Here is a 24,438-nt window from a genome sequence, read left to right as displayed (position 1 = left end):
TATATTTTGAACATTTCAAAATCAAGTAAATTTGACAGAAATACATAGAAAAATTACACATACGATGTTTTAGATTATATGATGTAACAATTTCAGGCTTTTCTCCATTCTAGAAGCTTAATTATCTTTTTTGAAGCAGATTGTTTCACGCGCAAATTTCAAACTTTTTTGCGCGTGAAAACTTAACATCTAAAAATCACTTGAAAAGCACTTAGATCAAGATTTTGTACTCTAGAATGCAATAATATGATACTTGATTCCATTTTGTGCCATCTTGTTTGAGGGTTTAAGTATAAAACTGCAAAAACGTTTTGAATCCCTTGGGAATCAGCTAATTTGCATATTTTCACGCGCAGATTTTTCACGCGCAAGTTTTCACGCGCAAGTTTTTTACGCGCACAAAACCCCAACCCAACCAATGTTGTTAACTTCTGCAATATCATTGGCAAGAACATGTTTGTTAAGGCAAATGTTTTCAGTTTCAGTCTTTTTATTCAACATAAGAAAAAGAGCTTACAAGAAGCAGTACCTATGCACAGAGAGCATGGACAAGGAAACAAATGCAGAACTGTTTACTAACAGTGGCATCTACTTCTCTCTTAGCATCCAATTATGCTTCCTGTCATGGAACTAATTTGAAGATAAAAATTTGGGCCTCTACTTGTATGTTTCTAAGCAAACTCAATGTTAATACATATATTCTACACTACAGTTTGATGATAATCAAGGCCTAACTATTGGGTAAGTACACATAAGTATAAGAGTAACTCTAAATTTCATAGCTAAGATGAACGAAAGTTATCAGATTTGGTAAATATTACCGGTACCAACAAAACAATTACAAGTAACTTTTAACTTAGTATGCTTGAAATACTTATTTTTCTTCCAGTGCAGAAAACAGTTTTCCTTTGTCCTTCAGTACATACAAAACCAGTGTCACAATAGTGTTGTGAGCTGGTTTTATCATGGTACAAGGAAGACATAGAAAACACCAATTACACCTGCACTTAACTGCATAATATGTAGCAGGTAAAGATTCAAGCACTTGTAAGTGACAAAGTTGATACACTATACCTAAATACAGGAGAATAATGAAGCATGAGGGCAAACAAGTGGGACCATCAACAGAACAAAAAATCTGGTACAGATGTATCACCAGTATCTGTACTTTCTGATACAGTTGTCAGTGCCATCAGATACAAACGCATGCCCATCCTTTGTCACAGCAATCCCAATTGGTTCATACGGCTTGTCACCATCACTAGTGATGGTGGACACCCATGTGCCATCTGAGTGATAAACTTGAACTGCCAGGCCATGTTCAACATCACTAAGGTCCGGCCCAAGGTTTGCCAGAACTATGTTCCCTCTGCTGTCAGTTGTAACTCCCAAGGGCATACACATGTCCTGTGGCTGGTCACCTTCTTGACCAAATTGGTATTTGAAGTTCAAATCCTTGTCAAACACCTGAATACGAAAGTTATCATGATCTGTAACAATGACATTATCGTCTCTGTCCATACAGACACAATTCGGCTTATCAAACTCTCCCTCCCCATGCCCCTTCCTCCCCACCTTTTTCACCAGCGTCCCATTTGCCTCAAACAGGAAGACACAGTGATCTTTGTTACCAGTTACGACAATCCTCCCATTACTTTGTACTGCTAAGCCACCAGGTACTGTGCCACCAGAACTTGCAACATAAACTCCCATGGAAAACCTGTGCAGCACCTCTCCCGATTGTGAAAACTTCACTACTTCCTCTCCAGCATACACTACTAAAGAGCCATCAGTATGAACTGAGAGGGACCAAGGGCTTGCTGCTTCTGTTGGAAATGACTGACGGAAGTTCCCACTCAGATCGAACACCTGAATACGATCATTGAAAGTGTCAGCCACATATAGTCTATTGTCGCTAACGGCTACATCTCTTGGGTTATTAAACTGCCCCTGCTGGCTGCCTTCCTGCCCAAACTTCAAAACAGGGTTGTTAGTGCCCACATCTATACTGAGAGAGGAACACAGGCTCCCTTCTCCCTCCATAGTCACCCCCACCTCATGCTTCCCCAATGTTTGTGGCCTCCAGACTGCCTGATAAGCTCCCTCACTGGTTCTATCGGTGTCTATCTCAACACGATGCCCCTCAGGGGAGGTGACTGTGACTTGTAGGTTGCCTTCCAAAACTTGACCATCATTTGGTCTAAAGACGACAGTAGTTGGGAGACTTTCTACTGGGGGCTCGGTGATAACTAGTGGTTTGCAAGTTAGGGACAACTCACAGCTAATATGGACTGTTGAACGAAACGATACATGATTTTTCAGCCCTTCATGCTGAATCTGACTTGAACAAAGACTGTCTAGTCTGTCTTCTAGCTGCTTTCTGAGTGTGATGATTTCTACATCGTTACCTCGAGCTAGTATATCTGTGCAGAACTCAAGTCCCTCTTCAGTAGATTGTAAACTTTCTTCCAACTCTTGCTCTTCCTTCATGAGAGGCTCCTTCTGTGTCTTTTCCATCTTAGCAAGTTTTCTTGTGACTTCCTGCTCTTCCTTATCTAGTTTGGCTCTGAGCTCTGCAAAATGTTCCTTGATTTCCTGTTTTACGATCTGACAGTTTGTTGAAATAGTTGTGAGTTCTTTGCCCACAACTACTTTGGTCCTCTTCAGAGCATCGGCTGCATCCTGGCTTTTCCCCACCAATGTTTGTAGTTCGTCCTTGTACTTCAGTGCAACCAAACCCACCTCCTGTGGGTCGTGGTTCGGTCCTTGTTGGTGCTCAGTAGTGGTGCAGTCTTGGCACACGAGTTTGTCGCAGGGTTGGCAGTAGAAGGTCCTGCGTTGGTCTGCATGCTGAGGGCAGTACTGTGTTCGGGTGAACTTTGACCTGCTGCTGGGGTCGTTCCGTTCATGTAGAGCAATGATGTAATGGTCCTTCAGGGCAGGTGAATTTCCATGTCCGGTAAGACAGTTTCCACACAAGAGCAGTTTGCAGTCCCCGCATGTCCCCTCCATACTAGCATCTGACTCACACATGCCGCAGGAGGCACGCAGTCTTTTAGCATTCGAGTGATGGACGGCCCTGAAGTCAAGCAAGTTGTTGATGTAGAAACTGGAGGGAAAACTGCTGACATCTGGTCCCTTTAGCCTCACCTGCTGACGACAGGTAGGACAGGTGAACTGAACCTCTCCCTTCCTCCACATCTCCAGACAGTTGGCACAGAAGGTGTGAAGACATGGCAGGATGCGAGGGTTGTTGTACATCCCTTTGCAGACAGGACAAGTCAGGAGCTTATCGTCAAACTCCTCTAGTGAAAACTTTGCTGTAACCATCTATAAAAGAAAAAAAGTAGACACACTTAAGAAACAGTAGAAAAAAAGTAGACACACTTCACAATTTTGGTGCCAATATGAGGTTATTAAATTTCTTTAATGCCTTTGTCTGCACTACATGTATCACAATTTAGGCTGCCTTCTCAACCAGTCTCATGATTTCAAACTACTGTATGAAGTTATTATGATGATATTATCAGGTTGAGTTAAGCCGTACTTGTTTAGTTTGTTTGTTTTTATGGAATGGATTCAAGCGCTCATGCGAACAGGGCTAAGCATTCCAACAACGGACAAGCCCTCCGTCCCCTTGCGGAAGGGCCTGTTCTCATCGAACATTAAGCTCTCTAGAACCCATTCCTTGATTCGCTCATTAACTGACGTTAGCACCAAATGGTTTGAATGCGCATGTCTCCAGACGGATAGCAGAAGCGAACATAGGAGCGAACTACTATCCGGATGGTACCCAGGCTAGCTGCCGTCCTCATCATGTTGAGGATTCTGAGCTGACCCTTGAAACAAAACAAGTGGTCATGGGGCTGTCGTGTGCCATCATCCAATCTGCAGCATGCTGAGCAGCCCTGCCCATAATTCAGCCCATTACCTTTGAATGCTACAGTCTTGATGGGTTGGTAGCGACTGTCAAAAGCAGAATAAAATTAAATATGACTGAACTCCAGGCTAAAATCCAGTGTTCTGTCTCCAAACTGCACAAAATCTGAAACATTATGCAATGGGGTGTAGGGCTGTTTCCTTCCATCCAACATTACACAAAGCTATCTAGTAAGTTAAGTAGGCAACTAGGATCGCCATTGACCCAACATGTTGTCAAGAAAATAACAATATAGAGCAAAGCTCCCATGCCCTTGGTATCCAGAGAGGAAAGCCAGCTGGCACGGAGCTGGTATTAGCCTGATGAGGACCAGCCTGCGTTTTCCGCAAACCCTAAATTTTCAAAGTTGAATGCAGATGTCTTTGAGTTTCACAAATTATTCGTCCCTGGCCAAACGTACCCTAGGTTTTCCCTGACTGCGCCCATTTGCAGCTTGGAAACTGTACGGTTTTGCATCTCCCAACATCTGCTTTGAGATTTAACGAGCCACAGATGTTTTCAAGTCGTCCACAAGAAGATAGTTCGGAGCCCACGTTTCAAAACACAGTTCAGAGTAGAGATTTACTACCTACCTCATATATGTTCAAATGAGAGTTATCCTAAGCTCAAGGGACACTTTTCATGCCATTGTGATGAACAGAAACCAACTTGCACAAACATATAAAGAGAGAATTGTTTGGGCATCCTATAATTTTATTCGTGAGAGCCACAAATTTTGCAAAACCGGCCGCGGTCCGCTATCTTCCGAAAATCAACGATTCTGTCTCACTTCTGGCCACAAGCGACAAAGTGAACAACAAAGTATGTCTTTCAAACGCTATAGATTCTCACACTTGAAGGAATAAATCGCATATAATCACCAGAAATTGAAGTTTCTTCAGACGAACTCTGACCGCAGACGACAGAAAGCCCGCGAACGTTACAACGGCCTAGTGCGCATGTCTGAGACAGAAAATGATTTTGATTGGAGAAAAATAAAAGCGGGAAGTTTAATTCAACCAATCAAGACACTGTCTTACTGCAAGCATTCTCATCATATATAATACGATAAAAGTATGACATAAATGATTGTGGCGGGTATAAGGGAAAGATTTGATTGACAGGTAAATGTCAGATATCGATGACTGCTCTCCATTGATTGCGTCTTCTCAACTTTTGCAACTGACCAGGTTCGAACCTGCGTCGGTTTGGAATTCACTCACATATGAGTAAGAATGGACCAACTCAGACAGGAAACGAAAGTCTATTGCATTTAATTTTATATCATTCGCTACATTTCATACATTGGCCGTCTCAGCAGCAAAGGAAAGCAGTTTGCCACCATAGCCGTACCGACTGATAAACATCTAATACTAGTACCAGCCCAAAAAAGAACAAGAAACAGTAATGCCTTCAAGTACAAGAGTTACCAACCGAGGGTTGATGTGCATGTTCAAAAATTCGTATTTTCCCAGAACTATCGATATCATTGAGTGGAATTTGTTATCACCAAGCACAGTAGGGGCATCTTGTCTGGATAGTTTTTCAGAACACTTGCAGCCACATGTGCAAAAGTTAGGTGTGACGGGTCGTTCAGTGTAATACATGTATAACCAGCTGCTGTCGCGTCCCTGCGATGCTGGTGTGTTACGCCGAAGGGCAGTTATACCGGCTATATATTGATACAGAATTACAGATAAATCTTGAATTCACCACAGGGTACAAAAGAAAAAAAAAGTTTGTCCCTTGTTTTAAGATACAAGATATCACATGATATCAAATCCTTTTTTTTTACGAAATGAGATGAAATTCCGCAAGGTTATAGACACATGCAGTTCTGCTTAAGATTGAAATATCCCAATGTGTTTTTCATACTTGCATAAGAGACTGCACTGATTTTAAGATGACAACGCCCTTTCTAGCCCGGCAGAAGCAAAGAGCGTTACAGGGGGAGAGGATAAAAAAAAACGACTTCCTTGGAGTGACAATTGGTAGGGTATATACGAATGCGATGTCACGATCAAGGCATATTTTCCGTGTACAACATGCGTGCGTGCGTGACGTGAGTCACGTATCAAGTCATTCGTAGCCACGTGGAAAATGGGTGACCATTTGGATTTACGGATTTATGGGTGACCATTTGGATTTACGGACTTCGTTATGTCCTACTTTGTTCAAAATATTAGTCTAGGTTTTAACTATAAATCGAGCTCCGTTAGTACTCACTGCATTTTGAGTTTTCTTGTTTGACATTGAATATTTTATTCTTCAAGAAGGCTTTTCATCACTTATTTTGACGTTTCAACCAGAAACAGGATCTTTCAGGATTCCATAATAAACCGGCAAAATAGATTAACGAAGACAGGAGAAATCATTCATCTGTTTGCCGCCGTTGATGACTGCATCATCAGACGTGCTTATAACTGTTCATCAGGCTATTCTTCAAGAATAATATAAATGCCAGTGTCATAGTTTGTCCCATTTTTCCTAGTTTGGAGTGACATTTGATAGGGTCGACAGGAACATGCGTGCGTACGTGTTATTTGTCCGTACGTTTTTTTGGGCGGTCACATCCGCCACGTTTTTCTGAAAACATGGCCGGAATGGCAAAAGCAGGGAGGGAGTACGTCTCAACGCACGTCACTTGCACGGTTGCATACAGCATACAATATACGATTGCCACGTTACCGTATGCAGGCCCTACTTACACGTGCTGCGTACGTACGGTTTCCTTACTCGCTGCACGGGGCACGCGCTCACAGATCCGTTGGATTCCCAGCAATTTCGAACGGAGGCGGTACTTACCAATTACGGATCCCAAAAGATGCCCACGTTTTGGCACGTTGAAACCACACAGTTGCACGTGCGGCGGGTTGTGCCCTTAGCTTTAGTCACGTATAAAGCCAGTTGTAGCCACGTGGACGATGGGTGACATTTGGATTTACGGATTTATGTCCGACTGTCTAATAGTAATATGTTCAACATATTAGTCTGGGTTTTCGTATAAATGGAGTGTTTCGCAACCTAAGTGGGTCAGTCGCTGACTTTCTTGCTTTCCTGTTTGACGTTGAATATTTTATTCTTCAAGAAGGCTTTCCAGCACTTGTTTTGACGTTCCAGCCAGAAACAGCATCTTTCAAGATTCTATAATCAGCAAAACGAAGAGACAAAAGAAATCGGTTCATCGTCATCGCCGACTGCATCATCGATACGTGCTGAGCCAACTCCACGCAAACATTGTTCTCAAACCAGCCAAGATCTAATTTTGTAATTCAGTTCTAAAGGACTTCCAACAACTTTCAGGTAAAACCCTTCGTCATTTGTCGGGCGTGTTTAAATTTTGAAACGCGCCATTGTTTCTTCTGAAATAGAAATTACGCAATTTGTGTGATTTGTTGACAAACAACTATACTAGTCTTATTTTTCTTTTACTATTTTACATAAGAAAATCACTAGACTGTAAAGAAGCATCGATAGCTTCTAAATTATAAACAGAACGGAAAGAAAAAAAAACCTCTGTTGACAATGAGATTTATTGAATCCTTCGTTGTGATCGTAATTGCCATGGCAACGGTTTCTAGGCTCTCAGCGGATCAAACCTGCTTTCCGACTTGCCAACGAAGAGCGTTTTCTAGTTGCCTGCACAAAGGCCAACGGATCATGAGTAACGACTACTTAACACGAAATATGCATCCACGAGCTTCTACGGAGTGCATTTCATGCAATAATATCTATGAACATAGAGATGAAACGGCAAATAGGCCAACAGAGAAGTGCTTTACGGGTATAGAGTGGCTCGCCATTAGAGGTTTTCAATACGGGACCCTGTCGTCGCAAAAACTGGCTGTAATCGACTCTTCTTCACTGTCAGTTCTTTTCCTGGTTGATGCGGGGATAACGGAAATAGAAAAGGGAGCATTCAAAGACTTTGACATCCTAACAGATTTGCATTTAGATTACAACATGTTAACGCGCATTACTGGCAACTGGAACTGTTTCAATAGTTCAGCGACTGGATATTACCTCAACAAGCGTACGATTTCTCACAATAACATCTCTGCTTTAGACCCCGGGTGTTTTGAAAATATGAACGACCTTACCTTGTTAGACATAAGGAGTAATGCATTAAAAGCCGTAGGTAGAGATTGGCTCATCGGACTGGAAAATCTGGAAACTCTACTTCTCAGTGGAAACAAAATCAAAACAATTCCATCTGACGTGTTTGAATCAATGCGGAAACTACAGTTCCTGGATTTAAGTCATAACGGCTTAGTGTGTCTACGTGGAGACGTATTTTTGACCCTACCAAACCTTATCAAAGCCGAACTTGCCGAAAATAAGCTGGCTAGCCCCAAAGGAGGCACTTTTCATGAGATGGCATGGCACGTCGTGCTGGAAAACTGTAGAACCGTAAACTGGATACGATTCGAAGCCATTGGCTTAGTATTACATATTATCTATAAGGCCTATGATGGCGGTAGCTTTTCTATTGGTTGGTTTAGCACGCTAGGAAGTAAATACAAGATCCCAATCAATATGGACTCGTGCAATCCACTCAGCAAGGAGTTGAGGTCCGGTCATATCTTGTCTTATGCTCCATTCGTCATCATTGCACTGAATAATACAAGTAAAGAAGATCTAAACAGCTCTCTTTCTAATCGGTGCTTTGATGCATATGCTTGGGAAGGTTCTGGTGGATTACGTTTGGCTTTAAAAGGTTCATCCAGTTTAAGAGTATCTGGCATAAAAGGAATTATCAATTCAGTTGGCACCATAGCGGAGGGTTTCAGCGTTGTAGCTACCACCCTAGATAAACCTACAGTTGACACTCAGAGTACAGTGGGCATGCGCAGCAAAGATACTTCTCTAAATATCTCTTGTTTTGCTGTCTTTCCTAATGGAAACCTCTTTTCGTCCTTTAACGTGCCCACAATAGATAAAACGAAGTATTTTTCGGAAGTTGATAGTGGTAGCTGTTTGACGGATGGGAAAGAAACTGAAATAATAGACACAACTTCAGAACCATGGCACAAAAAACATAACCTTCTTGGCGATGAGAACACAACAAAACAGAATGACACATATGAAACGACAACTAATGTACCTCAATTTTTCCTTGTACACAACAATTCAATTTATGATGAAGTTAGCACCGAGGGTTTTCGGGTTTCTGTTACAGTAGCATTGGTCACTGCGTGTCCACTTATGTTAACACTTGTCATTGCATTTCTCTGGTACCGAAAAAAAGTAAGCCATCAAAACCAAAACCATGATATCGCTGACTCCAACGATGCAACTCAGGCATCATATATGACAACAAATTCTACAGACAACCCCGTATGCCAAGGCCGTGGCGACAATGATAAAGTTATTAAACAAAATACAGAAGACGGTAGTGTAAACTTTGCACAGGGTGTAATCAATATGTTACAAAGGAACTCTATGTATCAAGGAAATAGTGCGCACGAACCACCACAGACAGAGAACGTACATGAAGACTGTAGAATAGACTTCAATGAGTATAATCAGATAAAAGAGGATGAAGTGTACGATCCAATTGGACACGACTACTGTGAAATCCCAGATGATTATGGTACTTACGAAAACGACAAGTTCGATTGTCCTTATGCAAATGAATATCATGAAATAAAAGACGAAGATATTGAAACTTCATCTGGACAACACTCACAAAACGACAACACTGACTCTCACGAGGAATCTATGACTGCTTTTGCTGCAGCTGCATCTGATGTTCACTTGCCCACAGCTACAAATATCAGCTCCAATTCCCCACTATATAAGACGGACGCAAAGCTGGAAGCAGTAATCTGTAGAATGGACAATCAGATTGCCGTGAATGTTGCTGATCAAGTGGAAGTAGTTTACAGTATAACTGATGACTGTAGAGATATATCAAACCGTACGGACGTTTGTGTGTATGGATCAGGTGATCTTGTTACATGTGATACAAACGAACAATACGCAGAAAGCCACATTGGTACAAGCGAAGATGTCACTAGAATAGAAAAGTAATTATCATAATGGAATTGTAACCAAATAGAAAATGGATGGATGTATGGGTGGGTACCGGTATAGAAAATTCAGGTACAGTCCAGGTCCAGAGGATCAGGTAATGGTCCGGACTTGAACCTGGACCTAATTGTTTTTTTTTTGTTTTGTTTTTTACCTAACTGTTTGTTAATGGGCAATACTCAAAACAATGGTCCATTTCGCTACATAGAAATTTGTTTGGTGGAGTACCCTATATTCACGTAAACAACGCTAACTGCCTCTGTTAAGATCTGTTAAGTTAGACCAAGTTTGACTGTAGAAACTTGATAAAATGACTATCAACTCTCCTCTACTTCGCTCTTGCTATTTTCTTTGACCAATAAGCCTCAAAACACGTGAACGAGTGCCGGTATTATCTGTTCATTTTGTACTCAGTCCAACATTCGGTCAACTGAATTTTTCCAGGTCCGGTTTTCCGAACCGGTCCAACAAGAAAAACTGGGTTTGTACTGGTACACCGGACCGGTACCCACCCCTAGGAGGTGGATGTTTGTCCCTTGCATGTACTTGTGCTTCTCTAAGTGCCGTTTTGGTCTCATAATATGTATCGTTACAAGTATACTTATGATAAAGGTTAGTATGTCACGGAAAAGTAAGATTTTTCTATAGCATAATCTCTATTGTTTCACCTTCAAGCCTTTTGAAGCCTTGTCAGTTGCTCTTATATTGATAGCTGCTGATGCTTGTCGCAAGGTGGCGCTGCGGCAAGAATGCGGTCCCAAACGTGACGGATTTTGCAAACTTCCTTCCATCAAGGAGGTTGAAAAAAGGAACCTCCTTGCTTCCATCTGTTCATCACTGGTTTAGATTTCTTGATGTACAATTTCCTGAACGATAATATTACGTACGGTACTGGTAAAAAATAATTGACAAAGTTTCAAGCGTTGTTCTTATCGTCACAAATATCATTGTTGCTAAATATGATTTGCTATGTGTTGCATTGTTGTCAACACAGCTGTACACATGTATTAGTTAAGGGTTAATGACCCGCCCCGAGGTGTATATGGTGTCATAACGCCTGGTCCTTTGCTATAACCACCGAATAAAACCACCGAGTGAGCGAAGCGAACGAGGTGGTTTTATGAGGTGGTTATAGCAAAGGACCAGGCGTTATGACACCATATATACCGAGGAACAGGTGGGTCATTAACACTATTATCATATAGCCTACCCACACTGACCCATTTAAGAGTAGATTAGAGTAGAGTAGAGTTTCCAGTTGAGTAGGAGCGACAAATTCTTTTCTAAAACATACATCTTTTATTGAGTACATACATTTGAACAGTGAATTTGAACAACATAAAACTTCAAACAAGTCGATTCATTATGTTACAAACTGTTGCACGCTCCGTATTTCTCCACTCGCCCATTCTCCAGTTTGTCGAGTTCGTTCGTATCAGGCGCTAAATCTCTGCCGGCTTTCCTGAGGTATTCCGGGATCCCTGTGCTTCACAGCTCTTGAGAATCTCGTTCACTACGAACCCAGACACGACTTCTTTGAAGAAAGGTAGCATTTTGGTCCTCCAGGGCCATGACCGCTACTCAATGGCGGACCGTGGTGTTATTGTCGTCTGAACTTGAATGGGCGGGGGTGCAAATAATTTTATTTTCCATTTGTAGTTTAAATTGGACATGACTTGAAATAGATTTTATTGTCTTAAATATTATAGGTAATTCAGTATTGTTTTAAGACAGCAAATGTTTTCTTTGAACAAAGAAACACGCACTACCGATGTTAATAGAGGGAGCCATCCCCCCTGCCATGCCTGTACTTATTCCCCTATCTTGGCAGATGGACGATTCCTGGATGTCTCATTCTGATTGGCCAGCGTCCTGTTTGTCTTTCCTCCTGATTGGTTTAAACTTTCAAAAGTTTTATCACATATGTGATAATCAAAAATTTAATGCACGGCTGTTACGGCGTCATAACAGCATGAAATGGGGCCTTCTGATTGGCCCACGTCCCCTGGCTATATGATAATGGTTATTAATTGCCATACATTGTACCCTGTGCGATTGTTGAGCAATAAATTCATTCATTCATTCATTCTCATGTGGTTTACAAGTGTGTGGGCACTTGACTAGACTTTATCATGGTGATACTAGAATTTTTGTTAGAGTAAAATTGCATTTTTTTTAGTTCTCTTTGCGACCATCTAGTATCGTACATAGAAAATGAATTCTGAATTTCTCACCGCCAAAGGAATAGAGGATACATTGAAGTTAATTATCATTGTATTGATTATAGTGACATAGGGCGTAAGCATGGGCAATACTAGTATATGACACGGTAGTTGTAGAGGTTTGTTATACAGTTGGAAAGCCCCTGGCCATGCATGGTATAGTGCGAAGATATCGTAACATTGGCATTTTCTATACTTCCCACCATGTCGTAACTCATAAAGCCAAAGTCATCAGTTTCAAAATATACTGGGCATTCTTGAATTTCGAGTCAACTTGGTAAACAATAAATGATTTATTGCAAAAATCTATTTAAAGGTGTATCAATAAATGTCACTGATTCACTCACTGATTCACATTGTGTTGTTGTTGTTTTTTTTGCTTTTCCTTACAAAGAGTTTGTTTTACTTGTAAATCTCAGCAGCTACTCCAAAACTAAGTCTCGTCCTTGTAATAACCAATCACACACGATCTATCTTGGCATCTTGGGTAACTACATGCATTAGAATTTTGGCGCACGAATATAAAATAGCCAAGCGTGCCACAAGAGAGCAACACAGACAGTTACATATATATATTAAATAAATACTGTATTTATTGAGAAGGTAGCGTAATATGTCTGACAATTTTTATAACCAAACCTTTACTTAAATGGACCTGGTCATACCCACTTGCTTCTGTCTTCACATATCTGTACTCTTACCTTCCATATAATTCGGCCACACCAATTTAATTTGTTGGTTCTCGGATTTCCCGACCCATTTTTTTCCGATTTGCAAAAAAAAAATTTAGTCCCAAGAAAAATAATATAGGTTTTGCTATTGCAGACCTTTAAAAAAACCCCATTCCAGGGGCACATATTGCTGATAAACCAATCAGAGCGCTTATTTGCAGTCACATGATCAGAACAGTGGTATAAAATCAAAGGAAGAGATTCATTGGATAAATCATGCCATGAAAAACTGAAAACTTGACTACTTTACCTAAAATAAGTTCACCACAGACTTTTTGCAATTTTTTTTTTTCGACCGCCCGCCCCAATATTTTTCTGAAAAAAATCCGAGAACCAAGAAATTAAATTGGTGTGGCCTTAGGAGGAAAAAACATCCTTTAATTTCAAATGAAGCAGAGAAGAAAAGAGTCTGTTGTGCCAACATATTTGATCTAATATTGCCAAGGGACGTCCAATTTATGTCCGACAGAGGTTTTTAAAGGTTTTTAAATAATATTTTGAATAAATTTGAATTTTTCTAGATTAAAGAATATATAAGCAAGGATAGTTCTAATTCTTGTTGCAAAAAAGAAATGAATATGAAAATTTGAATCTATTGGAAACATTTTGAAAGTGATCGTAAAAAAATTTTATAATATATATAGAATTCATGCTTCATCATCTATGTGATTCTTCACTTTTGGAAATATTTGCAAATATTTGTGACCTTTTCCAAATGGTTGATTGCCCCCATAAAAGTAAGCCCTGTTGTCTGACTCATTTTATTTTTAGATTCCACTGCTGGGTCCTTTGTGGTAAGCCATATGCTTTGATGCATGACACCCAACCATTCTTCCCAAAACTTTGTAAAGATGCATTCCTACCTGGCCTGACGAACTCTATGCGGTCCTCTATGACAAAAGGAGTAAGGGAGAAAGGAAGGCAAACATTGTAATGGGCTACTTTATCAAACTACCTGGTGTCTACAGCTCTGCTGGGAAAAGAACTGGAAGTATTATACATGAATTGAGTAATAATGTCCCTGCCCAGTAAAAATGTACGTGTCAGAAGTTGACTGACCGTATGACAATACATACCATTATGCATATCTCAGAGTCACATTACTATCAACAACCGGCACAGACTGTAACAATCAACATCAGTAAAGCTCCACTCTGCACAAGGTTGCTAGAGAACAGTCAGTACAACTCAGGATATATAATTGTCACCTCACCTTACTTTTCCCTTCTCAGCTCTACTATACGGTATACCTCTGGGTATGTACATGGCTTTTTTTCCATATTCAATGATTGGGTAAATAAAAGGCATTGTTACTTGACTTGACTTTACTTACTAGCAATATAACATCATTGCTTTGAAGGTAGCTGCATCATTTTAAAATATCATGTATTAGTATAAAAGAAAAATAGCAATGGTTCCTGAACAATTTTAGTATGATCCATACTTCCTAAATTGAGAGTGGTGCAGGTAAAATTTGTCTGGTGCAGGTAATCTTCAATGCTACCTGAACCAGTGCAGGTATGCAGGAAAAAGTATTTCGAGCCCTGCAGTAATGTTAAAGACAGGGTTAACAGCAAGTTACATAATAAAAGTAGATACCGTTAAACAACAACCAAGGAAAACGGCTGGGTTAGTAATATTCCTTAAAAAGTTATAATGTTCTGCAAGTACACTTGCAGCCTAATGCAATCAAACTTAATGCAGCTCCATGTAATACTGATGCCTACTACATAAGATAATGCACCCCCACCTAACTCCTTCAGCTTTTTCCCCTACCCGTTCACCTTTTCCCCCGGACTTCCCCTTAACCCCCGCTGTACTTCATCTGTGCTTCCGTCGTTCATCTTTACCCCCGGTGTAATTCCGCTTTTCCTCCGCCCTTTTGCTTGACCCCCAAAGGCCGCCGTCACCCCGAATTGCACGTAGTCGACACGAAAATCGTCAAGTGGCGTTTCACAGCTCCTTCCCAGTCTGAACTAAAAGGCCATGTGCCGTCAGCAGCGCGTCGTTTGTGGGCTCCATGTACATAAATGCAACTAACTGGTGGCTGGGTGGCGGACCGCTTACTGCAGTACTGTGTGTCTGTATTTGTGTTTGTGAACAGTGTAACTCGCGGGGTGGCTGGATCTTTAATATATGGCATGCAGAACGAACACAGTCGAAATGCAGCAGGGCGTACAATACATGCGAATATCAAGAAAGATCATTAGAAATGTATGAAGATAGCAAATGATATCTTTACTAAGGTACTGTAAATGGACACATGGCGAGTTTGTGAAAAATAATAAAGGGTATATTTGTATTATGAAATGTACTCTGCCTTTACTTAGCATACCGAAAAGTCACAGTGAGATAAAAATCCATAGTTGGGTAACTTGGGTCCCACTATGCTGATCGGGCTGAGACAGGCCTATTCACGGGCGCGACCCTGCTCCTCGGATCGACACGGGGACTTTTACCTGCGTTGTTTCCAACCTGGGTCGGTGTGTCTCTCTTTTAACAGAACGACCTGTTAGTCCCAGGGTAACCATATCAATGCCAAGCTTAGCGCCCGATCGCCTTAGCACAGCGCGCAGACCTCAAGCGGTCCACCACCCAGCCTCTAGGAAGTAGCGGTAGCAGTGGAGCGCCACAAACGATGCGCTGCTGACGGCACATGGCTTTTCAGTTCAGACTGGGAAGGAGCTGTGAAACGCCACTTGGCAGAAAGGTGGCCCAGAATGTATTCTAGAGAATAGGCTATTTCGTGTTCCGGGCGCAGCCGTTATTGTTACTTTCCAAACGATTTTCGTGTCGACTATGTGCAATTCGGGTTGACGGCGGCCATTGGGGGTCAAGCAGAAGGGCGGGGGAAAAGCGGAATTACACCGGGGGTAAAGATGAAGGACGGGGGCACAGATGAAGTACAACGGGGGTTAAGGGGAAGTCCGGCAGGAAAAGGTGAACGGGTAGGGGAAAAAGCTGAAGGAGTTAGGTGGGGGTGTAATGGTTTCAGTATTGCACAATCTGAAAAACAAGGCTTTAAATGGATTATATCTTCCAACTTCTCAATCATGACGTTCCACATTTAGGAGCGTCATAGTCTCTCACTCACTCACTCACTCAGGTCTGCATGCTCCGGGATGGAGCGTAGCGCCTGCACACACGGATAGACGTTTCACAAATGGCCAGTATTTTTGGTAACTTTGGAAATGTGTTCGTGTGGATCTTATCTTGTAGCAATGAGTAATGTTTAAAAAACTTTTACACAACTTCTCTGTGACTAGATCAGAAACATCTTCTATGATGTTCCAGCATCTCAGATGTCTGCATCATCAGTTCCACTCTGTCTGTCTTCATCAGAATCATCCTCATCACTGTCCTCTTGGTCCGATAGGTCATCACTGTCACTGTTGTCTGAGCTTCCGAAGGACTGTACGAAACTGGAGTCACCTAAACCACGATAATCGCGCTCGTATGCCTTTGGATCCCCAAGGCACATTGGGATCATCCTTACCGTCAGGCACTCTGCCTTACTTGCGGAATTCAGCCACCGTGCCAAGGGGGGAACCATCCTGTCTTCCTTTAGAAACTGCCAGGTGTCTGTCTTTGGCTGGTACTGGTGAATGAGAAGTGTTGTGTGATTAATGTCCATTTCAATATCATTTGCGTCCAAGTCGGTATTGTGTTCGGTGAGGAGATACAGAGTCTTTCCATACTTCATCAGGGTTGCTGTGTCAAAGAAAAAAGCACCTTTTCCTGTCCTCTTCCACTCATCTTTTTTAGGGTTGTACACCTCTACACAACTAGTGGCATTGTTTCCACAGTCTTCTTTGCAGTCTATACAGTAGATGCATCCCTGATAGGTGACAGCCTGAGGACGCAGTGTTTTCTGAAGCATGTCTGCTATCTTACTCCACTTGTTCTCTGTGGTACTGAAGCTGTAGCAGCCTTTCTTATTTATGACATAGATGCTGTCATTGAGAGTCACTGCAAAGAATTCCGAGGACATGGGCTGAGGGAGGGGTGGTATGGACGTCCACTCATCAAAGCGAGGATCGTATCTCTCTGCAGTTTCCTTGGTGTCATCACCACCAATGGCATAAATGTACCCCTTCAGATACACCAGACCACAGCTGGGGAAGACAGGTACAGAAAAAGGTTACAAACACACTCACCTTCATGTGGAGGATCCAACTGTGCATCACTCGCCCATTGGGCTTTTACCCCTACACTATTGGTGCGAAGGCCACCTGAGACATACCATTTTTGTCTTTGATAGACAAAATATACCCCCCTCCCAATTTGTTTTCATCACTGCACAGGTCCATCACATTTCTGACGGTGGTTTGAAGCCCGGCACTGCCATCTTGCTTGACATTTCACCCCACCTGGGTGACCTCACAGCTTGTGTACAGACCTTAATCATGTTTTGGCCAGTGCAAACTGCAACCACCTGGAATTGCCTTGGACTCACCTTATCTATGAGCATAGATGTTCCCAAGGCAAGGGCTTTGCAGTTAAACTGACCCAAACATGACCAAATCTGTACACAAGTCATGCACAAGGAACAGTGGAGTATGGTATATCATATGTCTGAAAAACAGTAATCCATTCCAGTGCAAGTCTGGAACATCACTTGACTTTAATTTAACATTTTACTCCAGTGCTAATTACGGAAAGTCCCTTTGTCTATTCAAATAATCTAGACATTAGAACATGGCATTTTGTCTTCTGTAAACACCTTCAGGCAAGAAATCAACAAGCTAGAAACAGAGGGACATACCTGGCTCTGGGTGTAATCATCTCACACCTTGGTTCCCAGGTGTTCAGGAGGTGGTTGTACTGGTAAAATTTCTTCTGTCTGTCATCCATACCAGTTTCTCTACTAGTAACAATTTCAACTGCCATGTACAGCTCATTATCAGTAGTTACTGTCACAGATCTAGAGAAGCTGTCCAGGTTCTCAGGCATATTCATTGCATACAGTCGACCTGTGGAAGGGTCATAGCAAGGAGTAGAACATTCATCAGAATCATCCTCCGAGTAACCTTCTCTTATGAAAACCTGCAGTTCAGTTCGCACCTGTCCCAGCCGCTGGGTTGTACTGTCACTATAAACTAACTTGCTGCCTGTAGACACTAACTTACTCTGAATTTCAACATCCATTTTTGAGCTGATAAGGGACTGTCGCAATGATTTGCAAAGGGTAGAAAGGTGCTGCAAACGCTCTTCTTGGTTGAAGTCGACCCATCTCAAAGCAGCTTGCACAACGTTGTCTTCTGAGTTGGTCATTACATCATCCCTGCCAAGCAATGACTGGAGGTGGTTCAGAGGCAACTGGACAAATGATGATTGTGTAGCCATCTGGTCAAACCTGTGCAACAAGTTGATTTAGATATGTTAAAGCATAAATCATTCATGCATTTTAAGTTAGTGCTGTTTCAAAGACAATCAAAACAATTTTATACAATGTGAGTAACAGCCATCAGACTGACCTGGATGCCATGTACCTCTTACTGGCCTCGACTAGCCCACAGTCTGCCAGCATGTCAGCATACATCAACACATCCACACAGTTGGACACGTCCAGACGGTCCTTCATGTATTCTGCTGCCTTACGACCTACAAAATCCACCTGGAGGCAATACACATGGTAACAGTTACAGACCATTCTGCAGTTGTCAGTTTATCATGTCTACGGAGGTAGTACAGGGATAAAATGCAACTATATGCAACAAATACAACGCTTGCAGATAGATGTGCAAAAGGTAGGTGTAATGAGTCGTTCGGTGTAATATAACCAGCTGCTGCCGCGCCGCGTGCCTGCGAAGCTGGTGTGTTACGCCGAACGGCGGTTATACCGGCTATATAGATACAGATACAGAAAATGCATTAGTGCACGGAACTTAACATACCCCCAAAATTGTGCTACATGTCGAACAAAGGAACACTGATGACAATGACTGAAAAAAGTAATGAGGGCTTAAAAATGAACATATCTACATAAACACTGTCTTGGTTGCACATGTACATTGCCAATCTGTAGATCAGTTCTGACTAGACAACCATATACTAGTACATAGAGTGCAGGGTTGGACAAGTCCACTAGCCCGATTGTCCAGGGCAAATGAAAGTGCTGATCTGGCAATTGCATGTCCTACCCCACCTTTCCGATCGGGCAAGTAAAAATTTTTCATGAAAGAAATTTTGCTATACGTGTTACCTTTCACACAATCACAGCCACAGCATCAAGCATTGGTCAACGCAGAAAAATAGAGCCAACAAAAAAAAGAATTCCAGTGATGGAACTGAAAATACTTAGACAAATTTCATTTAAATGTTCGGACAAGTGAAAGTTAGTTCGGACAAGTAAATTTTCTATGTACTTGCTCAATAGGACAAGTGAATTTTAGAAAACTTGTCCAACCCTGGAGTGTAGGTCTCATCTTTGCTTTCCTGCATAAACTGTTAAACAAATGTTTATGAAGACTTGGGAGCATTATCCTCACCTGCAGCAGTCTGGCTGCAGACATCACAGCCTGGACCTGGTCTGGGTCTATCTGAAGGCGGCCGGTGTAGGCGTAGTCCAGAATGGTTGCCATGGTTACCCCACTCACATCCTGGATGCTGATCCTCTCCTGTTTGGCCTCCGCGTAGCCGCTGGTGAACATGGTACGGAAGTAGGGGCTGCACGATGCCAGGACAGCGCGATGGCAGGGGAAACTATGAAAATACATTTTTTAGTTATCAAATACAATATTTGATTTAGAACAAGGCTATGGACAGGATGTTCCTGTCAATTTTGCAAAGAAACTTCTTATTTACAGGAGGCCAGACACATAATATATATAATGCATTATTTATTTAACATATGCTCAAAGAACCAGTGCAATGGTTCAGTCAGTAGTGTAATGGTTAAGTGAAACTGAAAGGGGGAGTGTTCGATCTCAACCAGGACGCTTTTACAGTAGTTTTTTAACACGTCAATCACTCTTGCTCAGGAACAGTGGGAATGTATTACTAAATAGGTTTTAATTTTGCACCATTTTACAGACACATCCTCAGGGTTATGGTTGGGGTTGACTGACATGAGGTTTTATTCACAAGGAATATTACACCTCAAGTCATGGCCGTTACAAAACATCATATCAATCCTGTCAATATTATAGTTCAAAAGGATCCTTATTGACAGGAATATCTCATCGTTTGATTTATTTGCCCGGCTGTGCAGATCTTGGCTATATATTGAGTATGACGCTCATTGGGTCATGTTTACGAGCTAGTTTAGATGAAAGCCTCTTGCAAATAATTTGGTTGAGGTATCAGCCCTTATGACGCCCCCCCCCCCCCCCATCTTAATACCGCCTGCCTTCTTCCTTCCACCTCCAGAACCACGTCAGTCAGCTCTGCCCGCCCCCTCTGTTCGTTCAGCTCTTGTAGAACACTGTTAGAGTGCACTTCGTTTGTTACGTCCATATCTACCACTGGTTGGTGGCCCGAAGTGAAGAAAAACGGTCGTTCCTCCGGCACAGAGAAAAACTGTTTGAACTTTGACCCAACATCTTCTTTTCTTTGAACTTTGACCTAACTTGATTCTCCAGATACAGTGTTATGCTGATTTTATGCAGGAGTTAATAATTAAAAATAATAATAATAATAATATTGGGGGTATTTTGCAGCCAGTAGATGCCCAAAGTGAGGGTAATGAGGATGTTTAACGTGGTCGAGGCCCCTCCTCGAGCACGGGACCCCCGGTAGCCGATTTCGTGGAAAGCTTCGTGAGGCTAGCAATCCGGGACGTCCTTGGTTGGTCCCCATCCAAGCACTGTCCGGACCGCGCGTTGCTTATCTTCCGAGATCGAGGGATCGTGTGTACGAACGCGCCACGCGGCCGTACGCTTGAAAAGAGAAATAACTTTCTCGATTTGACTGAATAAGGTCTTATCTTATCTAATTTTATTCACGTATGTGGGATCGTGTGGCGTAACGGCAAAGTATTCGGCTCAGAAACAAGTGGTCCCGGGTTCGAACTCACTGATCTTCCCTTGGGAAAGTCACTTAACATAACTTTTCCTCACTTCACTCAGGTGTTGTAAATGCGTATCTAGCTTCGGTTCCGTAATTAGTGAGTAAAGCTACACGTCGAGCAAGTTAAAGAACCAACCACATTTATAGAAAAGAGTAAGGGTCTTCCCAGTGTGAGTGGATCAACTTCTAATCGGACTCGCAGAGAAAGCAGCTTTCTGTTGCCGGCTCCCCATAGATTGTTTATAATCTGTGAAGTTGAATAAATAAATAGATGAATAGAAACGTTAAAGATAAACCTCTGCTTGGAAAGTAACTATTACTGACCATGATAAAACAGCGTTGAGTCATTGAAACGGCTAATAACCCAGATATCATAAAAGAAGTGGGCAAATTCGTCTTCTATTGCCTTAAAACAGGATGTCAAACCAAACAAAACTAGCACATGTATATTGTAGAATATAGCATAACGTCGGACGGAGTTTCTGAGAACACGACATTGTTCAATATCATATGTACATACGTTGCTTGTACTTTGCACGGAGCCCTCGGGTATGTATTTGCAATAACAAATAGCTCATAAGAGGCAGGAATTTGTAATTACACAGATGTTAGATGGCTGTTTCAAATGATCTACATGTAGGTGTGGCAGAAATGTGAATGACGGCCGCAAAAACTCATATAATGGGCAGGATATTAGAAAAAATATCTTATGACTGATTTATATAAAAGGAATGTAAATAACGTCTGTAGCATTATAAACTCATACGGCAGGCAGGATTTCAGAAACTTCTTCTATGAATAATTTTCATAACAGGAATGCGAATGACGACCACAGCATGCCTTCTCGCATTGTCTTAGCCTGTGCTGCCCGACACTAATATAACTCATGCATGTTTCGGCTGACTTGTTATTTTTCTGTTTGCCCTCTCGCATTTTTTGGGGCTCTCCAGAGGATGATGTCATCCATGAAACGGAATCAGTGTCGCCTTATCGTGTTGCCTATGGTAACAGTGAAAACAGAAAATGACGTATGTGGTCATGTGACATTTTCCTGCCTCACACAGAGTGCGCGGATTACCTTCTGGATAAAGTGAGAGGCAGACTCATTCTGCCTCTTGCCCGAAGTTTACCTTGTCAACAGCCGTGCCAGAGTCACACTCACTAACCGCCCGTTTTTCATCTGCCAGTCTCCGTCTCACGCGGGTTAGACATCCTTGTATAGAGATGGGTTGAAGGAAGCTGCCTGCACCGATGTCCAAAAGTTGTATACGTAAGTGTACTTTTATCTCTGTAGCTCTCAATCTCTCTCAATCTCTCTTTCCCTGTCTCATTTTCTCTCTCCCTCTCTCATTCTCCTGCCTTTCGGTCTCGGTTCGGAGTTTTTTTACGAATTTGGGCCGATTTGACCGTCTCTCAGAAAAGCGCTAAGCGCTTCTCAAAACATCGTTTTCCCGAAAATTCAATGTTTCCGATAGAAAAAGGTGCCTTGTTGCTGACTGACAGACTCAGTTGACATTTTCTGTAGAAATGCTATTTTTGGTAAAAACCATCCATAGAATAATATTCCAAAAAATTGCTGATTATTTGGTGTTTTTTACAGGCCGTTATATGGAAAATTAGTTTTTATGTGATGATGACTAATATGGCAAGGAATGCCAAGATTTCCTCTGTATGCTGAAGAAAAAGGAAGAAAGGTTATCCGATACGTTGCGCTAAAACACCGGTATACCCACAACGCAAATAGAACGTACGATCTGGGTAATCAGGCGACGAAACCGCGTTTTTTTTAAATCTGCGCCACTAGAAAACGCTACGAAGAACTTTTTCTTCGTTTGGGGGAAGAAATAAGATTATACACTGCTGAAGTGGTAGCCGAAAAATTGACAGCCAAAACTAGGGTGGTGACCTATGATTTAGATCTTACATTCACGGACTACTTCGTCCGGTCATTTCTGAATTCAAATTCCGAACCGGAACCTTCCTGGTCAATCTCTCCCTTCCTCTCTCTCTCTTTCTCGGAGTGGATTACAGCTCTCCATCCGTTGACTAGCCACTTGTGAAGTTGTCAATTGCAAATGAGATGGCGCACCATATCTTCTAAAACATCTCATTCTCATCTTTCGTTGATAAAGTACGGATACATTCTAACTCTCCCTGTCCTTCTTGTTACCAAGGGTACGACAGAAGTCCACTGTGCGTGATCTCACACCTTGATGAAGTCCAACACTTAGGCTGCTGTTGAACAGAATCAGCACCGCCATGTTCAACAACAGTACCTCTGTCCTGGCATTACTTCCCAGTGGAGATACGTCATCAGTTGACAGGTTTAACAGGTGGCTTCCCTGCATGCTGTGGCACCTACAAAACGAGACCGCGTCCTTCAACCAAGCTGAAGCTGCCTGCTCCGTGTACGAGTCTCTTGAAGAGTTGACAACGGGAACTAAAGTCATCTACGGACTGACAGGTATTCTCATCATCATCCCTAATGCTGCTATGCTCTGGGGAATCATTGGCACACGAAAACTCCGCAAAACGATCTATTTCCATTTGGCCAACCTTGCTGTGTCGGACATTCTTGCGGCCGTTGGCGTTTTGTGTCGAAATGCGGCTTGGGTGGGAAAGGGGGCAGGTTTGTCTGGACTGTATGCCTTGATGAATGTTCTATCTTTAATCATTCATAGTCAGGTCATGTCTGCATCTGCTCTGGCTCTGATGTCTGTTGAATCCTATGTTGCTGTAAGGCATCCAATATATTTCCACACTCATGCTCACACTGCCAAGCGTAACGCAATTATCACTATTGTCTCTTCATGGGTTGTTCTGTCTCTGTTAGATTTCTCACCAAGCATGGGTTGGAACTGTCTGGACATGCCGGCATCAGCCGAGTGCTATAACTTCTTCTTCCGGCCCTTCTTTGTTCTCTTAGCCAGCATAATCGTCCCTTTCGGCTGTATTATGGTGTTCACAAACGCCAGTGTGTACATGGCAATCAGAAAACGCCGAAAGAACAGGCTTGGTCAAGCAGGGGAGGTACAGCCCCTTCAAGGCAATAATCCTGCACAAAATGTGGCTGGAGTTAACCAGCCTCAGAATGTTAACGCTGTACAGAATGAAGCAGACAGAAAATTCCAAAAAAGCGTGCAGAAGGCACGGACAGTTCTGATCCATGTAGTGGTGGCATTCATCTTCCTGATCGTACCGCTTGTGCTCGCCTCGATATGTAGTTCTCATGTAGAGGAGTGCCCACTTCCGGGTGGATCACACTTCTTCTTAGTGTTCCTGGCCCTCAACGCTGTCATCAATCCGATCGTGAGTATCTTCCGCTTGCCAGACTTGAAGCAGGCAATTTGGGAAAAGATTGTGGCTGTCTCCGTCGCACTTGTAACCATGATACGGGGAAACCACGTGAGTCCACAAGACGCACACCAGCCCGTACACGGCGATGCCCCGAATCTACAGATAGGTGCTGCGTTTGGGCATGAACAAAACATTGTGTCAGCAACACAGCCGGCCACAGGACACA

At 42.3% G+C, this 24,438-nt stretch overlaps 2 protein-coding genes across 3 annotated transcripts; both read right to left on the bottom strand.

Annotated features, from left to right (window-relative positions):
• Positions 1-472: 472 nt before the first annotated feature.
• LOC118414220 (tripartite motif-containing protein 2-like) lies at positions 473-4,884 on the bottom strand. Its single transcript, XM_035818106.1, has 2 exons — positions 4,801-4,884; positions 473-3,330 (listed from the first exon to the last, which is right to left on the bottom strand). Exon 2 carries the CDS (start codon positions 3,328-3,330, stop codon positions 1,153-1,155), a length of 2,178 nt encoding a protein of 725 aa, XP_035673999.1. The 5' UTR covers positions 4,801-4,884; the 3' UTR covers positions 473-1,152.
• Positions 4,885-14,890: 10,006 nt separating this feature from the next.
• On the bottom strand, positions 14,891-20,437 carry LOC118414603 (kelch repeat and BTB domain-containing protein 8-like). 2 transcript variants are annotated; one of them, XM_035818758.1, is made up of 5 exons: positions 20,257-20,437; positions 19,397-19,610; positions 18,383-18,522; positions 17,671-18,261; positions 14,891-17,020 (listed from the first exon to the last, which is right to left on the bottom strand). In XM_035818758.1, exons 1-5 carry the CDS (start codon positions 20,361-20,363, stop codon positions 16,204-16,206), a joined length of 1,869 nt encoding a protein of 622 aa, XP_035674651.1. In that variant the 5' UTR covers positions 20,364-20,437; the 3' UTR covers positions 14,891-16,203. The 2 variants fall into 2 exon arrangements, with proteins under 2 accessions (XP_035674651.1, XP_035674652.1); XM_035818759.1 differs by having other exon boundaries at positions 20,250-20,363.
• Between the last annotated feature and the right edge of the window lie 4,001 nt (positions 20,438-24,438).

This window comes from Branchiostoma floridae, chromosome 4 (genome assembly GCF_000003815.2).
Source record: "Branchiostoma floridae strain S238N-H82 chromosome 4, Bfl_VNyyK, whole genome shotgun sequence".
Classification (NCBI taxonomy): domain Eukaryota; kingdom Metazoa; phylum Chordata; class Leptocardii; order Amphioxiformes; family Branchiostomatidae; genus Branchiostoma; species Branchiostoma floridae.
The sequence above is the reverse complement of the archived record's forward strand: the minus strand, read 5'-3'. Positions and strand labels throughout refer to the sequence as shown.

Excerpts from the sequence above, each read along its gene's own strand:
- LOC118414220 (XM_035818106.1), bottom strand. The coding sequence starts at position 3,330 with ATGGTTACAGCAAAGTTTTCACTAGAGGAGTTTGACGATAAGCTCCTG.
- LOC118414603 (XM_035818758.1), bottom strand. The coding sequence starts at position 20,363 with ATGGACGTAACAAACGAAGTGCACTCTAACAGTGTTCTACAAGAGCTG. Across the intron at positions 19,611-20,256 it reads CTGGAGGTGGAAGGAAGAAG|TTTCCCCTGCCATCGCGCTG; the intron begins GCAGGCGGTATT and ends GTATTTTCATAG. Across the intron at positions 18,523-19,396 it reads CTGCAGCCAGACTGCTGCAG|GTGGATTTTGTAGGTCGTAA; the intron begins GTGAGGATAATG and ends TATTGCCTCCAG.